General features: G+C 26.5%; 1 protein-coding gene across 2 annotated transcripts in view; it reads right to left on the bottom strand.

The window, feature by feature from the left end:
• The window catches only part of gig (tuberin), an 83642-nt gene that overhangs the window by 38678 nt on the left and 32905 nt on the right, over window positions 1-12059 (bottom strand). For both annotated transcript variants that reach the window (XM_067282278.1, XM_067282279.1), the window contains exons 13-19: window positions 11046-11189; window positions 10756-10899; window positions 10579-10682; window positions 9820-9901; window positions 7122-7277; window positions 6913-7044; window positions 2350-2472 (exon numbers count right to left, since the gene is read on the bottom strand). In XM_067282278.1, the coding sequence (XP_067138379.1) occupies window positions 2350-2472; window positions 6913-7044; window positions 7122-7277; window positions 9820-9901; window positions 10579-10682; window positions 10756-10899; window positions 11046-11189 (885 nt within the window). The remainder of the gene's footprint in view (window positions 1-2349; window positions 2473-6912; window positions 7045-7121; window positions 7278-9819; window positions 9902-10578; window positions 10683-10755; window positions 10900-11045; window positions 11190-12059) is intronic.

Raw genomic sequence — 12059 nt, 5'->3', positions numbered from 1 at the left:
CTTAATGTTCGCTGAGAGATTTTTAATGTAACGAACGAACGTTTTCGGTCTATTCAACAGACCATCATCAGGTTAGAACATACGAAAATGGAATACATTATAAATGGAACATCACGTATAAAATTCAAAAATACCAAAATTTTTTTGGTATTTTTGAATTTTATACGTGATGTTCCATTTATAATGTATTCCATTTTCGTATGTTCTAACCTGATGATGGTCTGTTGAATAGACCGAAAACGTTCGTTCGTTACATTAAAAATCTCTCAGCGAACATTAAGGTGTTTGATTAAGTTTTTATTTAATTCTGCTGAGTAAGGGTATGATTGATATCACATTAATTTTGACCTGATCTCTGTTGTGTGATGATTTTATAACCATCTTAAAAACTACTAGAAACATCTGACAACAAAGGCACTGTAATAAGTGGCAACATTTTTTTGCTAGCAAATAAGTTCAACAGTTTCAAACTTCTGAGTAATTTGTAAAACAATGTCATGTATGATGTATTTTTCGCTCTTTTTTTTCAATTTCACCAGTGATTTGCTCTCAGTGTGAATTAAGCTTGACAAGAAAATGTGACAACCAAAGTAATTACACTATATCGGTATTACCGTATTTTACGGACTATAAGACACTATGGACTATAAGATGCACCTTAATTTTTAAACAATTTAAAAAAAAAAATATTTATAAGACGTTACGGACTATAAGACGCACCTGAATTTCGGAGGCAATTTTTCAAAAAAAAAGTGCGTCTTATAGTCCGTAAAATACGGTACTTAATAATTATTAATGAAATTGTTTAATTTGAATTATCCAAAATTCAAATTAGTTTGCTCTCCCCTTGAACTTTGAATTAACCAAGTTTAACTGTAGTAGGAAGCTTAAAAATATTTAAAATCAAATAATATAAACAAGTACAGTATATATATTAAATCACTGAAGAGTCATAAAGAAATTAATAAAATTTTATTGTATTTTGAAAATTAAAAATTTATAACTTGCAATACTACAATAATATATAATCTAAAATCTGTAATACTGTAGAACACTAATTATCTGAGTACTGATTAACCAAGGTTTTGCACTTTTCAAGGCAAATTTTGTAAGTTAATACACTACGTTTCTTATATTGTAATTCATAAAAGAAAGTTCAAAATGATATAATAAAAAAAAATTTGTTTCTGTTACCTTTTATTATTTAACTTCAATATGAGATGACTCATTCATATTAAAACATGAATACAATAATACACCTTTCTACTCTTATGTATTAGCTATATAATAAATGAAAATTATTATTTTTATATATGATTAAATTCACTAATGTGCAAGAAGAGATTTAAAAGTGATGTACCATGTAATTTTTTATAATTTTTAATCTGAAATGGCTGCAACCTCTGTTTTATCAAATTTTTCAGTTATCTGAAGTAGCATCAGACAACCTTACCTCAGATAATTAATTAAGATTCTACTGTATTATATTAAACAGCAGTCATGTAAATATTAAAAGATACAATCAAATTAAAATATTATATATATAAACATACGAACATACTGAAGCTACAAAATGTTTTCATTTTCTATTGTTCACAACTCCAGCAACAGTCCAAAACAATTTTCACTTAAGGTGATGACTTTTTATTTGAGAGGACATCTTTATTCATTTTGCATTTTTTTGCAGAGGCACAACCTCAAATAAAAAGTCTCCGTAAGTGAAAATTGTTTTGGACTGCTGCTAGTGTTGTGAACAACAGAAAATGAAGACATTTTGTAGCTTAAATATATTTATATGTCTATATATTTTATATTTTAATGTAAATATTGCTGACCAAAATTTTTAATTAAAAGCAATTATTTGTTGTAATGAAACTGATTTAATTTCAATTAACCTTCAAATTTTTTATTCTGTATCTATTTAAATTAGTTCTTTCCAGTAAAATTGCATAACCTGAAAGTTTAAATATAAAAATAATAATGTAAGTATGATAATAAAAATGTATATTTTTAAAGTATTAAATTTCATTAAAATAAACTAAACAAATTATAACTATTTACAATTCAGATGCTAAATCACCAATTATACAAATTATAAATCAAAATCTATATTTAATAAACAATTCAGAATTTTAATATCATCATTGGTGCATTAATAAGTTTAATTTAAAAAAAAAAAAAATCAAAAAATTGTAACATATCTTCAGGGAAAATCAAAATTTTAAATTCTGAATTATATCATCTTGAAAATATCAAAATTAATTCATTATCTTTTATTTGTTGATAGTTTTTTGAAGATACATGGATATCAATTAAAGATAATTTTCAAGAAAAGTAATTTATTATTACCATCCTCCTGATAATTCCGGTTTGTTCTAATACAGTTGAGCTGCTATAATGCGACTGAATGTGTTTCACCAGCATTTTATACAAACAAATTGCATGAGAAGATGGAAGAAGATGCAATTTTTTCTATTGAAAAACATCATAAAAAAACAATATTATAAACAGAATAAATAAAATATATTATCGTGTAAAGTATAAAATATTGAAAAATTTTTCAATATATCTATAATTTTATTAAAATATTAAAATCATTATAATTAAAAAAAATTTAAATATTTAAGTCATTGTTGTTAATTTGTTAATTTTCTGTTATATTCTTAAGAATTTAAATATTAATTAACATACAAGCATTACATTGTTATTATATTATAAACATCCTTGAACACAAAAAAATTTAATTTACATAAAATCAACAGCATATTATTACTAATTTCATTAATAAATTTATTGATCAAATATTAAAAACAAATAATATTGGTTTGATAAGGAAGTTGGTTTTAATTTATTGCTACTTAGGATATTACTGGGGGAAAACTTAATATTCGCATATTCTGCTAAAAGTATTTATATATAAGTGATGCATATGAAAGCAACATAAACTATACATTGTGAAAATTAGGTAATTAAATTTGATAAAACTGATACCACTACTGCAAGAGTAGCACTGAAGTATAAATTCTGACAACTTAATACAAAATTTTTCAAAAGGAAGAATCTATTTCTTTTGAATCAATTCTTTATTCCTTGACGCTGATTCCTTGATTCAATTCTTCATTCTTCTCCATTCCATAAATCAATTCCTTGAAGGTCATTAAAAATGGCATAAAACATTAAAGTATAATTAAAATTATGTGGCATTTAAAGGTATCGGTGTGAAATTATGAGAAATGGTTAGTTATGTAAGTAAAATCTTAGATCAAGATACAAGATTATTAGTCCCAACTCAAAAGTAAGAGAAGAAATGTTAAATAAATTCTGAATACTATCAAAATGACAGGAGCATCATTCTCATAGAATTGTTTTATCAATATATACGTTTCAGTCATGTTTTTAGCCAACTAATAATAAAATTTAATGTTTGTTTTTTTTTTATCTCAACAACAACAAACATTTGCATAATACAAAATTTATAATGTAATTTGCTTGAATAATGAACAGTACAGTGGTACCTCATACTTCAAACAACTCTAACTTGAACACTTCAGAATTTGATTGCTAAATTCAACAAAAAATTTACCTCAGTTTGAATGCGGTTTCAAAATTTGAACTGTGCACAAGTGAAAAAATGTACTCAAAGTGTAAATACAAACAGTTGTACACCTAAGTTGTCTCTCACTCTTGCATGTTTTCAGTGCTTTTTTCACTTTATTTTTGGTATGTTTAGTTATATATACAGTGGGTGATCGGTTAACAAACATAATCTGTTACAAGACTTTGTTCGCTATCCGGATTGTTTGTTAACCGATTATCGATTTACCATAGGTTTTTATGGGAATTTGATTAATTCGTTCTGGAGATCCCAAAAAATCAAAAATATATACTTTCTTACTACATTTATTTATATGTAATAATAAAAATACATTATACACAGTCTTGCATTTTTATTAGTCATGTTTTTTCCGTTTGTTGATGTTAAAGAATCTGTCCAATGTTGATTGCTGTTCTCTCTTTAGGCTTTTTTGGAAGTAATCAATAGCATTGTCATTTTAGAGATCCCCAAGCCTATTAACCTCAACCTGGTTTGGATGCCATTTGGATGACCTTGTTGTGACATCTTCCCACTTCTTCAAAAGATCTTTAATAGTAGATGTCATCATTGGTCCTCTTCTTCCTCTTTTTCAGAAGAAAACACATCTCGCTGAATTTCTTGGTGTTCTTCATTTGAGTTCTCCTGTTGTCACATCAGTTTCAGGTTCCATTATAAGCTCTTCAATGCTCTTTATTTCTCAGATGTGATTTTCATTACTCCTTTTGTCTTCTTGATATGTCTTTCATAGCTAAGATTGTGCTTACTGTAGATCTGTTCAAGCTATATTGCCTAGCAACATTAGACATCTTCTGCCCACTATCTACCTTGGTTATTATTTCTTTGCTTGGTTTCTACAGTCAGCACAGTTCTTGAAATTCAACTCTTTTTAGGCTCCAAAATATTATCAGTTTCTTTTTTAAATAAAAACCAGAAAAGCACTTACAAAACTTCAGAGAACAGAAAACTAGTACACAAAAAATTGTCTAAATTCTAGGCCCGGATGAAATTCAAAATGTGGTTTTAAATTGTTAACAAATATCCGACAGGACAGTTGAACTCGCCTTTTGTAAATAAAAACCGATGCAGAACTTAACTAGTACCTGCCCAACAGTCTTGCTAAGACTATAAAAAATTATTTGTCAGAAAGGTAAACAAAAGGCTAAAATTACAAAGGGGAGTTTCAAAATTCGGAGGAATACTATCTGATCGGTATCAGGTTGAGCGTCGATGCCAACATCTCCCATGCTTTGAAAGGTTTTGAATTGTTATCTGAAGACAAGGAAAAATCAATTGGTATTCATTATTTTCTGTCGCTTCTTTTTATGTTGTTCTGTGAAATGTTCATTGTCTGAACATAAAAATCTCTTGTGAAAGGGTTCATTATCTGATTTGTTTGCTATCCGAACTATTTGTTAACCGATCACCCACTACATTTGTGTTAATCATCAATTTTTAACACTCTCTTTTTGCCATTTTTTGGGCACCCATACATTTCGTGTCTTTTAGTTCAAAATTTCCTGAACAGGACTTTTTAAATCACATTTGACATGTTCAAACTTTAGGAGAATCTTCCCCCATACACTTTACATTTTTCTACTGTTTGTGTGGCATTATAATCTTTCCAAAACTAAAAGCATAATATGCCCAATATGTTTTTTATCTGAAGAAATTTCAACTTAATTTTATTCAAACAAAATGTGAAGTAAAAAGTTTAAAGTAAGCTTCTAAACAAGCTTCTCAAATAAGCAATATTGTGTTAAACTTATAATTAATCATATATCTATGTTATGAATTTTAACTTAAAAATATGCAAAAACTTTCAATTCAACCCAATATAATCTTTACCTATTAACCACGGCATGCAAGAAGATATGGAAGCAATAAAGTCTAAGAGAAAGATTGTAATATTGACAATTGAGGTGAAAAGGAACTTATCAAGAAGCATAACAGCAGTACAAGTGTGGCAAATCTGGTGGCCACGTTTAAGATGTTAAAATCAATGATGTATGACTAGTAAATGCAATTTTCATTTTATTACACAGTATTAACATATTTTATTTATTGTTTACATAATAACTCTTGGATGTCTTCTGTTTTGAAGTTTAATGACAATACAAAAATATCACATTTTTGAGTCCATCCTTTCATCCAATTTCACACCAACCACAGAAGTAACAGTCATAGTAGCTCAAAGAAAAACTTCGTTAAAAAGACAATTAATAGCAGAAAAATTTTTTTTACAAAGTTAAAACGATATCAGACGTCAGCCTTTCATTGTAGGATTTGACGCCTTTACATTAAAAACAAAAGTATAATTTTCTCACCATACTATCAAATCTTTAGCTTTTATAACTGGTCTGGCCCTCTAGTGGTGGTTCCTAGTTTCTTAACTTCATTTACATGTTTACATAATAACTCTTGGATGTCTTCTGTTTTGAAGTTTAATGACAATACAAAAATATCACACTCAGAACCACCACTAGAGGGCCAGACTAGTTATAAAAGCTAAAGATTTGATAGTATGGTAAGAAAATTATACTTTTGTTTTTAATGTAAAGGCGTCAGATCCTGCAATGAAAGGCTGATGTCTGATATCGTTTTAACTTTGTAAAAAAAATTTTTCTGCTATTAATTGTCTTTTTAACGAAGTTTTTCTTCGAGCTACTATGACTGTTACTTCTGTGGTTGGTGTGAAATTGGATGAAAGGATGGACTCAAAAATGTGATATTTTTGTATTGTCGCTAAATTTCAAAATATTTTGTTTATTGTTTTTGTGTTTTAATTAATTATTAGGGTATTTAATTTTATCATTTTTATCTTAAATTATGTGTATTTGCTGTTTTAAGTTTATTGAAATGAGTATCATTTAGGTTTGGGAATGAATTAATTCACTTTCCATTATTTCTAATGAAAAAAACTGATTTGGACTTTGAACAATTCAAACAGCCTCCTGGAACGAATTAAATTTGAAGTACAAGGCACCACTGAAGAAACAATCATATTGGTTGACTGTTATAAATACAATGAATGTTGTTTCTATGTTCTTCACATGTTTAACATCTTGAAACATAAGTGCTAAATATTTCCTTTATCACATTTAAAGTGTAAATCTAATGTATCTTCAAGACTAATAAATCAAGAATTACCTATGTACAAAATCTCAAATTGCATTATTTTGTATAGCCTATACATGTGCATATGTCTGATCACAGTATTGTTGATAAAATCATTTATGTTGCTTTCTAAAAACTATCATTTTTATAAAAGAATATTTATTATATCTTATAATAACTAATGTTTAAAAATAAAATCATACTTTAAAAGTTTCAATCAGTCCAATTATTGCAGTTTTCACATCAGTGATTTCATCTTCATTTATTACAAGAACTGTATCAGAAGGATCTTTTGTTCCAACCAAATGAAATTGATCAAATGCTTTTCTAATTACCTAATATATTAATAAATTATTTAAAAATATCTTAAATTAAGTAAATAAAAAATTATTTTAAATTTTACTAAAACAACCTTTTCAATGATATCTAATAAATCCAGACATTTTTTTGATGAACAATCCTGAATAATTTTAACTAAAAGATGAACAGCATCTGTTCTTATGATAATATCAGGATCAAGTTCCAAATGTGATAAAAAAGGCAAGACTATGTTTTCTATTAATTCATCCTAAAAGAGAAACAATTAAAATAATATTAATTAAATACATTAACAAATATAATAGTTATTAAATATAAATTAAGTTTTGAAATATTGGTGTTATTTCTCTTACATTTTTATATTGCAGATATTGTTAAAGCTATATAATTTCATTTTAGTTTATTGTTTTATTATTTTAATTGTTTAATGCAGCGGTTCCCAACCTTTTTTGACCAGGGACCACTTTGATTTCATTGTTGTTAGCAGGGACCACAAGGTTTAAGAAAAATAAACTTTAATCAAAACTTTTAATATAAGTAATCGTTAAACTCAAGACTTTTGCTTTAACAGTACCATTATAATAAAAAACATAACATTTTTAGTAAAAATTAAATTCAGTTTGTATCAATATGGAAATAATAATTTAAAATAAATAAAAATTTTAAATCTTTCACGGACCATATTTTAGCTCTTGCGGACCACTGGTTGGGAACCGCTGGTTTAATGTAATGGAGAAATTTGTTATTTAACATTATTATAATTAAAAAGTTTGTAAGTGTTTTATTTTTGTTATCATAGCAACAATTGTTAGAGTTCTTTAAATTTGAGCACTGTTTTCAGATAATGAAATTTAGAATCGTGTTTCATCAGACATACTGAAGATATATAATAAAATCAAAGGCATTTTGCTCTTATTATTTTGTTATTTTAATGTGTATTACATACCCTCAAACCTGTTTTTGTGCGGTATACTAATTTGATTGAAATTCATATACCACACAAAAAAAAAAAAATCGCACAAAAAAAGACCTCACAAAAACAGGTTTGAGTGTATTTTTATTACGACATATGACTAAATTTGAGATTTGAATAATTTTATGCTTTTACTAAAATTTAATACATATTTGCATATATTTTAACATGATATAAAAATATATAGTAAAAAACATTGTTACATACAAAATGTGCTAAAATTAAAAAATGAATTTATTTAATGCTATGTTAACTTTTTGTTATGACATGCCTTTGAATCATAAAATATTGCAACACCTTAGAGAAATTATGCAAATACTAAAAAAATTTGCTGCATTGTATTACAGTTGCTCTCTGATTTACAATTACCTGACTAATAAATAAAATTGCCAATTCTCCCAGAATTTGATAAAAATTTTGAAATTCTCCTGACTTCTAGTTTCTGGCCTATTTTTCTTGCTTTCCTAATTAGATAAATTGTTCTTGAAAACTAATCTAAGAGAGGAAAGAAGTTCTGATAAATCCTCAGAACTATCTATATTTCTAATGTTAGAATCCCATTTCTGCTTACCTAGTAAACTGGCTTGCCTGTTGTCAGTTTTAAGAAAGTAATGTTTTTTGGAATCAGTCACATTATAACTGCTTCTGAGACCAATCTAACACATTTTAAAAATTCTTTATTTCTCTACTGTACACAATTTATAGAATTTTTAAAATGTGTTAGATTGGTCACTTGGTATGATAAATTGTTATGTACAATAACCTTTGCTGTTAAATAAATCAAATACTATAAGAAACATTAAAATGAAAACCATATAAAGAATTTGGTTAATTTAAGTCAACCATTTCCATGTTTATTATGATACTCTGATGATATGAAATGGCACAATTTCATTGGTCAAGTAAACAGCAATTGAAAATATGATATCTTAAATTTTTTAAGATATATTTTCAATTGTTGTTTACTTGACCAATTTACTCTAACATTAACAAAAAATTATTATTATTATACAGATCATTATTTGATAATTGACTGTGAATGGAACAGTTTATTAGAGCTAACATTAGAAAAAAAAATATCTTAAATCTTTTAAGATATCATTTTTTTTCCTAATGTCTTACATGCAGACTGGTCATCCAGGCAGTGAACTTGATTGGGAGAAGTCTCAGTGTCACTGAGAAAGAAAGAGAGACCTGTTGAAAATCAAATTTCTCACAGGTGTGATTGAAAGAGAATTGTTAAAGGAAATCTGTCAAAATCAGGAACCTTGTGTCTTTGAAATCAATCAGATAGAAGGGCCAAACTATTACTTTGGCCTTTGGCCCTTCTATTACTCATCCTGATTGATCTTGGTTCCTCATCCATGCTTTCTAATTGGTCTCATACCTGTTTGCAGGGGTAATTTGAGACCAACTCAGGCTGTGGGTGAGGTTAACATAAATGTTTAATTTGATGCTAAATTCCAATCCCAACAGCTGACTGATCTTGAAATTTATATTGTTTATATCAGTTCATCTACTGCATAAACTTTAAACAAAAATATTTTATGTCTCTCTTGGCTTTTGTTCTTTCTATTCAATTCCAAAAATTCTGCAGAAAATCTTGGTAAGGAATTTGAACCCAGTCCAGAGCCTCACAAATCTTAGTTAGTAATAATTAATAATAAATTTAGCAAATAAAATTAAAATTGTAAACATATCTTTACTATTTTATAATAATACTTGTTAAAAATATATAATTTTCAATGATTGTCCATGAAATTGTTACATTTATTTCATGTAACCTAAATTTTACTTTAAAAGTTTTTTTTGTACTTACTTCATATAAATATCTATTTGTAATAAATACATCAGAAAGAACACTTAAAACTTTGGATCTGATTATTGTTCTTTTTTCATTCCTGGAAATTAAATTAATTAAGCATTAGCTATTTATATACATAAATGCTAAATTTCAATTTTAAAAAAACTTTTAATTTATATTTTTTAAAAAGTTACTTTAATTTTATTCTTCCGAAACTGTGTTGTTTAATTCTGTTGATTCACAAACACAAGGTGACTTGTTGTTTAAACACTAGGCAATATTCCGTTTTATTTAGTTGAATAGCATTACGTGAGTCCTATAAATGTGTATGCTTTCTGTGTCAGATAAAAGCCCTATGTTGACTAAGGAGGGGCATTGCCTGAAACGTGGTACCATACATGTAACCCATATCAACTAAATAAAATGAAATATTGCCTAGTGTTGAAACAATAATGCACCTTGTGTTTGTGAATCAAAAGTTACTTTAAATTAAATATTTAACTGATATTATATCATATATAAATTTGTTATATGCATGAATATATTTTTATCTAAAATAAAAATCACAAAAAGTTAATTTAGTTTTTTTAATTAAAAAAAAAACATTTTATTATCTTGGCTATTTTTATTATTAAAATATAATAATTAAATATTTATAATTCTAATTTTCCAATCTCTGATTCAACAATATATTGATACATTTATTCATCTATTCAAATTTTAATTTGCCTTATTTTCATAAATTGAAATTAAACCTAAAGATCTAACACTTACCTAAAATATTTCATCATAAGTTGATTTATATTATTTAACCAATTTTCTTGACTTGAATGTAGAAATTGAGTTTTATAATCAATTAATCGTAATACTGATTGTTCCTTCAATAAAAATTAAATTTTTAAAAAATTATTTAATACTTCATAAATTATTTTAAAATCTATTTGGACTTACAGGAATATGAGGAGATTTCTCTATTATTTCAAATAATCTATCTACAGATCCTTTATATACACCTGCATCATGAAGTTGTTCAATTGTAGTTATAAGATCATGAACATTAACTGATAATCTGGATGAAATATTCGATGGAAGATTCTAAACAGAATAAAATAAAATTCAATAATCAATCCAATTAAGAAAGATAAAACAAAATTAAATAATGTAAAAAATAAATTAAAAATACATTCCACTCATCAGTAATTCTTAACAAATAATTTTAGACTCATTTTAACTAAAAATACCTCAGAATGTGCTTGTAATTTATTGATAATCTCAAGTATAAGATCCCAAGTCATCCCTAATAATTCTTTACTAGAATGTTCCAGAAGACGTTGAATTCCAAGCATGACTTCATACGCAACAATATCATTTGGACAATCTAAAACCTGACAATTATTTGAATTATTAAAAAATTAATATTATAAATTTATTAGATATGAATAGGATGAATATATGGATTGATCATATGGTTTATTATTAAAATTAATAAATTCTAAGAAATTTTTCTTTTAAAAAATTCCGAGAGCTACAAGTGAAATACACTTTTTAATTCCGATTTCGACAGAGTCGGAATTAAAAAGTGAAAGTAATCCACTGAAGAGGCTGTTAAGCGAAATATATATGGATAAAATAAAGTAAGAAATAGTGAAAGTAATTTACTGGTCTTTCTCTGTCTTCTGACTCTGTAGAAATCGGAATTAAAAAGTGTATTTCACTTGTAGTTCTCGGAATTTTTTAAAAGAAAAATTTCTTAGAATTTATTAATTTTAATATCAGATTAATCGATCCCATTGATTTTATTATTTATTTATTATCTGATGGTTTATTATTATTGTAGTAGTACAATATAATTAGTTTGTAGTACTGTTATTTTATTAATAATACATAATGATAATACTACAGACTGTAAAAGATTTTGCAAAATTAAGAGAAATGAAAAAAAAATGAAACGTAGTATCTAAAATAGATTAGTACCAAAACTCAGTACTATGGTACTTTTGACATTGCAAACTACAAACATTTCATTTGTACAAGATACTCATGCTATATAGAAACTTTAGCAATGTAGGGGATACTATGCTCAATGTGGTCCCCATTCAAAAGGTATAAAACCTGAAGACAATGAATAGTGTGTTCAAAAGCTGACCATTATTGATTCTCTGAGATTCTTCTCACATTTAATTAGATACTGTCTTCCAAGGCTACCAAATTTTCAACATCTCCCATAAACTACACTTTTTAAGCATCTAAAAACT

Source organism: Centruroides vittatus, unplaced genomic scaffold (genome assembly GCF_030686945.1).
Source record: "Centruroides vittatus isolate TY-2023 unplaced genomic scaffold, ASM3068694v2 contig_950, whole genome shotgun sequence".
Taxonomy (NCBI): domain Eukaryota; kingdom Metazoa; phylum Arthropoda; class Arachnida; order Scorpiones; family Buthidae; genus Centruroides; species Centruroides vittatus.
Note: the sequence above shows the minus strand (reverse complement) of the source record. Positions and strands in the feature narration are given on the sequence as shown.